Source organism: Marmota flaviventris, chromosome 9 (genome assembly GCF_047511675.1).
Source record: "Marmota flaviventris isolate mMarFla1 chromosome 9, mMarFla1.hap1, whole genome shotgun sequence".
In the NCBI taxonomy this organism is placed as follows: domain Eukaryota; kingdom Metazoa; phylum Chordata; class Mammalia; order Rodentia; family Sciuridae; genus Marmota; species Marmota flaviventris.
The window spans coordinates 10,602,824-10,608,699 of NC_092506.1; the positions used below are offsets into that span (position 1 = coordinate 10,602,824).

General features: G+C 47.2%; 1 protein-coding gene across 1 annotated transcript; it reads right to left on the bottom strand.

The window, feature by feature from the left end:
* Nucleotides 1-933: 933 nt before the first annotated feature.
* LOC114099840 (mammaglobin-A) lies at nt 934-4,511 on the bottom strand. Its single transcript, XM_027944352.2, has 3 exons — nt 4,457-4,511; nt 3,128-3,315; nt 934-993 (listed from the first exon to the last, which is right to left on the bottom strand). Exons 1-3 carry the CDS (start codon nt 4,509-4,511, stop codon nt 934-936), a joined length of 303 nt encoding a protein of 100 aa, XP_027800153.2.
* Nucleotides 4,512-5,876: the final 1,365 nt, after the last annotated feature.

Sequence of the window (5,876 nt, forward strand, 5' to 3'; positions counted from 1 at the left end):
CTGCTTTCTCTTGTAGCCACGGGCTGGATTTTCTAAATAACATCAGTGATAATCTTCTCCCCCCTGGAGAAAATACAGGTCTGTCCTGTATAATTGTGACCATGACCCTGAGCTGAAGCAGGCCCCTCCTGGCCCTCAGTCCTGCTATGGTCCTGGCCCACAAAGCCACTCAGGATCCCAGCATCCTGTCATGAGTGGCTCCTGACACTGAGTGCCTGAGGACCAGGGAAACGCTGCATGAGATGTCCAAAGAAAGAGGCGGCAGAGAGGAAGGAGGTTCTATGGGCCACATCTGGACATGATGTTTGTCACCTCCCTGACTTCTATTAGCCAGAACTCACCCACCACCTGGCCACAACCCCTGGATACTATGGTCTCCGGTATAGATGCACAAGTAAAGAGCCCTCTAGATTCTATTTTTATTGTGTTGGGTGTCTGGAGCACACATTATTGGAAACTGCTGACCTGCGGCGTGAGCTCACACTTCATTTCATTTCTCAGGATGTCCTCAGCAGGAACCTGAAAACACCTTGGTGACAATGACCCTTCCCAGGCGATTGGCAGCCTATTCCCTTATCCTGGGAAAAGCGGCTGAATTCAGGTGCCACTTCTACCTCCACCAGATGCAGCATCTGCCTAATCCATGCACGTGTGTTAAAGTGGAGGCAGAACGATGTGTTCCTGCCTGGACACAGGCCTCCATCTCTTCCACCCCAGCTGGCCCCTCCTCTTTCTGTGGCTGATCCTGAGCTCTGTGTGGGAGGGAGGAGCACCCTCTCCACGGAGTCTTTCCTGTCCTCCTCTTTCCTGAACCATAAGCCACGAGAAGCAGGGCTCCAGGTGGACTTGAGGACAGTGGTGGCTGCGGGAGTCTGAGCAGGAGCTGAGCTCGGAATCGAGCAGCCTGTCTGTACTGGTCATTAGATAAAATGGTCATTGCCGTACCCTTGAGTTTTTTGTGTTGAACACTCCATCGTCCATGCGATCTCCACCCTGTTTAATGAGAACTCAGTGAAAAGGCCCAAGGTTTCCTAACATGGTGCTAACAAACCTGGTTCCTTAGAAGTATATTTAAAATTCCTTAAGTATATAGAAAAGGGTCAGATAATATTTTTCTGGGTCGTGTCACAAAATGTTTAGGAATTACACTTTTTTCTCTTGGTTTTTTTGCAGAGAAGAGTCTTGTGCATTCTTTTTATCACCCCCATATTTTATAGACGTATTCCCTTGATCTCGTATCCTAACCATTCCTATCTGCCTGTCCTCTGTCAGTGAGAGGGCAGGAAAAGCCCTTCCCCAGGGACAGCCCCCATACTTGGGCAGACAGTAAGGAACAAAGCACTTTTCAGAAGCGTCAACCCACAGACAGGAGATCTTCATGAATCGTGTATGAATCAATTGTGTATGAGTGTGTGTGCGCGTGCCTGAGAGTGCTCAGGTGTATGTGTGCAGAGTGTTTCTTTGAAAAACCTCATATTTTAAAAATTTATTCTATTTAGTTATGTACAGCACCCGATACACACTGACGTAATCACAAAAGCATGGAACACAACCCACTCCAATTCAGTCTCCATCCTAGTGTGCCCCCCCGCTCCACTCCAGCCAGAAAACCTCCCATGTTAAGTGAGAACAAAAAGAAGCTTTATATTTGCAGGAAAGTTTATTGAAATGAAATTGCATTTAAGATTTCAATGAGTGTCTTGCCGTCACAGGTACAGGGACGAAAATAGGAAAGAACAGAAGAGCATCGGCGTCTCCAGTAGTTCTCTGAGCCAAAGGACTGGAGGAAACTTAGACAGCTCTGCAGTATTTACTGCCATATATTGATTCCTGGAAAACAAAGGCAGGGACTTCAATTAGCTTTTCAACTCTGTCCTGCAAAGTCAAATACGCAAAACCGAAACATCCACTTGTTATCTACCTTAGTTTTTCAAGAACCATCAAGCCTTTCATAAAATCCAGGAAGCAAGACGAGAGTACCTGTTCGTGTGCTCTATTGTTCAGGAGACACTGATTGATACCAGAGAACTGCAGCTATTTCTGAATCATTTCTCCAAGAGGCATATTGAACGTTGTTCTTGGAAACAACTTTCCACTTAATGTGCCACAGGTATTATGTATTGCAGACACAATTTGATCTGTGCGCACACCACTCTTCCACACTGAACTGTTAAAATCTCTGCTCAGGTAACTCGGGTGACTTTTTGAGTTTCCCTGTGGTCTGAGAAGTGAGAACTACTGAAAAGAAGCTGAGGACCTCCACTGTTCCTTTGGTGCTCCATGAAATGCTGGAGCGCCAGAGTGTGAATGATTCACCTAACAGTGCTTAGATGAAAAGCAATCCCACTACCCTCAAATGCACTTGGTATTCAACCTGCTCTCCGTCTTTTGATATATTCCTTATGTTCTCTACCATGCAATGCTTCAAAGAGAATGTTGATATATGAAATAAATGCTAAAAAGCATCAGGAGTTTGTCATTAGAAAGAAACACTCATTGTTTATGTCATTGATTCTTGTTTTAAACAATCCATCCCCCATGGTGTCTCGTACCTGGGATTTATACTTGTTTTTCTCAGCTGCTAAATAAAAAGTTTCAAGATTTCCACACACCGATGCTAACAAATTGTGGTTGCGTAGAAGTGCATTTTAAGTAATTAAGAGTAGGAACATAAAATATTACTCAAATGTTCTGGAATCCTCCAACAATGCTTATGAACTCATTGTTTTTTCACTGTTTGCTGTTTTGCAAGAGGGAACCTGAATTTGTAGATCACTCACAAAGGTGAGGGCATTCTGAGAACCAGATTTTTTTCTTTTTTAGAAATATCTGTGTGTGTGTGTGTGTGTGTGTGTGTCTTGAGTAACTGAAAGGTACATAAGCAATCTCTGAGGTTATTTTTGCATTTTCTAGTTATCAGTCCCTGACGATTGTCAAAGAAAGTTGGTAAATTATCTTTCAGATTTTGAAAGGTTTTCTTGAAGGTCAAAGATTCATTAACACCCCTTAAATACAGAGTATTTTTTTTAAAAAGCACTGCGCCAACAGCTTTGATTTTATTAAAATAACAAGATCAGAGACTGCTGTTCCCAGTCAGTGGTTTCACAAACCTAGAACCCCAACTTACCATCATCAGTTGAACGTTGGCCAGAGTTTCATCAGACTGGTTGAGAAAACATTGTTTGAATTGCTCCACGGCCTTTCTGTCTGCATCACTGTGCAAAAACTCCTGGAGGGCAGCCTTGTATTCTTCTAGGGTTACTTTAGGATCAATGGCCTCTGAAATAACGTCCTCGAGAAGTTGGCAGCCAGCGCCTGGGAAGAAAACATCAGAACTTGGCTCACGACTGGCGGTGTGACCCCGTGAGGGGGAGTACCTGTGATGTCCGTCACCTGTGAACATCCCAGGAGATACGTGGACTCAGAGAGCTCCCAGTTCTAGGACAGGGAGTTCCCTACAGGCTCTGAGGTTCCCTACAGGCCCTCCCCTCAGGAACCCTGGAGAAGGCAAACCCTGTGCCAACATGGTTCTCAGTCCTTCAAAGGGGAGAAAGTCCAGTATGTAGCACTTACTGCACAGAGAGCTCTTTCTGAATTCAACATCATGCCACGGGACACTAATAGGTTTTTCAAGAGTCCTAGAATTGTTGGGTTTAAAATACTTGCCATTACCGTGTTCACTCTATCTCTATTCTGCATCAATAAGCAACATAAAAAACAACTTGTACATGAAGCGATCTCACGTGGCCAACCTGTGTGTGGGGGGGGAGCTTAGCACTTGCCTCCACCTGAGCTGCTCGTGCCCTGGGCTCTGCAATTCTTTAGTTTCTTTAGCACAGCACCTCTTCCCCATTATGCCCCCACTTTGGGAACAAGGTAGACCGCATCAACAAGGTTGGAAACTGGAAAAACACACCACACACATCGCATATGTGTGCCCACCCCATTCTGAGGGCAACTGGGAGCTACAGGGCCCCCTGGAAGGGCGAGGCTAGCCCTGCACAGGTCTGCAGTGTAGCTCCAGGTTGCCTGGTGCGGGGTCCCGTGCCGCAGCCTGAGCCTGCCCTCCCGCAGGGCTGCCTTTTCCTTCCATATTTAAGATGATACATGATGCCTCCTTTCGGGAACCCACTGGGTCTAATGCCATAGGGCCATGAATCATCTTCCCTTTGTCCCTCTGAAATGTCTAATTGGAATATTCAACACTGAGGCTTACATTTGTCTTCACTGTCGCTGGGACCAAAGTGGGACAGCTGGATTGGTTCTGACACACGAGGTCGTAAAGCAGGGATAAAGGCCTCGAGAGAGCTGCCTCTTTGGTTGTCTGGAGTAATGTTGAATTTTAGGGCCATTAAACCCAGACCTTTTGTACCAGGGATGACCTGGGGACCAGGACTCCTCCCCAGGGCCCTGGCTCCCCGCTGGCCACAGGCGGCCCTCCCTGCACAGAGCTCACCTGCAGAGCAGTAAAGGGGGAGGGCAGCCAGCAGGAGGACTGCGAGCAGCTTCATGGCGAGGAGGCTCCTGGTGGCTGTTCCTGAGGGGGGGCAGGATCAAGGAGTTCACTGTGGGCTGAGTGGCCACAGCTCCTCTCTTTATTCCCCAGGGAGCTGCCTTAGTCCCTCCCAAGAACGAGGGAGGGAGGGAGGGACAGGATCCACCGGGGATTGGACCAGGGAACCACAGCCTGTGCCAAGGGGAAGCAGCCAGGCTCTGATGGCTTTGCCCAAACCAGCGGGCAGTGAATTTGGAACCAAGGCAACCTTGAGACTGCAGTGATGACACGTGGCCATAGGCAAGAGGGAGGAGGATGTGTTTTCTAAATGATAAGCAAAATACAACAAGCAGTCTTACATCGTCAACCTTATTTGTTCACCCTGTATTTCTCCATCCCTTTTCCTACTCCTTCTGTTGTAGGGACAAACGAGGCAAGGCACAGAAGATAGCAGGAAACAGTTTTATTTGGCTGCAGCCAGGTTCAGAGGGCACAGCTTTTGCTGTATTCAATTAATCCCTTGAACCCCGAGTTCAGGGAGTTTCAGAATTTTATACCCAGCGTGTAAGGGGAGGGGCTCAGAAGTTCACAGTCTGCAGAAATTCACATAAAAGCAGATTTTTCTTTCAGTGTTCTGGGCAAGTCAACCCTTCAAGGACAACACCTGAGAAGGGGAGAGCTTCTTCTCCCCTTTCTTTCCTCCCCCTGCCAGCTGTTACCATGGGCCCATTTGTAACTTATCTTAAAAATGTGGACATCTCTGTGAAGCCCAGCCCAAGGCCAGAGGCCTTGTTTGCACATTTCTTCAAAGTACTATACTGGATACATTTGTGAAAACTAGTAAGGGGGTGTCCAGCACCTGGAGTGCTGGTATCTTCCTGGCCAGTGGCCAAGTAAACAGGGCGACACAAAAATAGGAAGTTTATCTACATTGGACTCTTGCTGACAGTCCTAAAATCAGGCATGGTGAAGAGGGCTTTTCTGGGGAGAAAGGGGGTGCCCCTTCACTTCATCTCCTCTCTTTTCACATGCTGATCTTTGTTTGCTTTATCTTTTTCTTCGAAGGGAGAACAGCTTTATAACTTGTATGCGTGGTCCTGCTCGTATCACACAGCTGGGGTGGCTACAGTACTGCAGATGTTCAAAACCCCAATGTGACGTGTAATTATACGACGACGTTCAAAGATGTTGAGTAGCGGATGGTACGCAGGCATACAGCACTTCCTGGATGGCAGGCCCTCTCCTAAGTCTCCTTCATCTTTACCATGGCAATCTCTGTGTGGGAGCCATGGACCTTATTCCCCAACCTGGGCATTTTAGGAGTTGAACAGAGGCACTAAGTGGATGGGATGCCAGGACTGAAGAGGAGCCTGGACCATCC

Bases quoted from the DNA above. Each gene is read 5' to 3' on its own strand.
- LOC114099840 (XM_027944352.2), bottom strand. From the start codon at position 4,511: ATGAAGCTGCTCGCAGTCCTCCTGCTGGCTGCCCTCCCCCTTTACTGC. The intron at 3,316-4,456 runs GTGAGCTCTGTG...TTTTCTTCCCAG, and splicing joins CCCCCTTTACTGCTCTGCAG to GCGCTGGCTGCCAACTTCTC. The intron at 994-3,127 runs GTAAGTTGGGGT...CTCATTAAACAG, and splicing joins CCAACGTTCAACTGATGATG to GGTGGAGATCGCATGGACGA.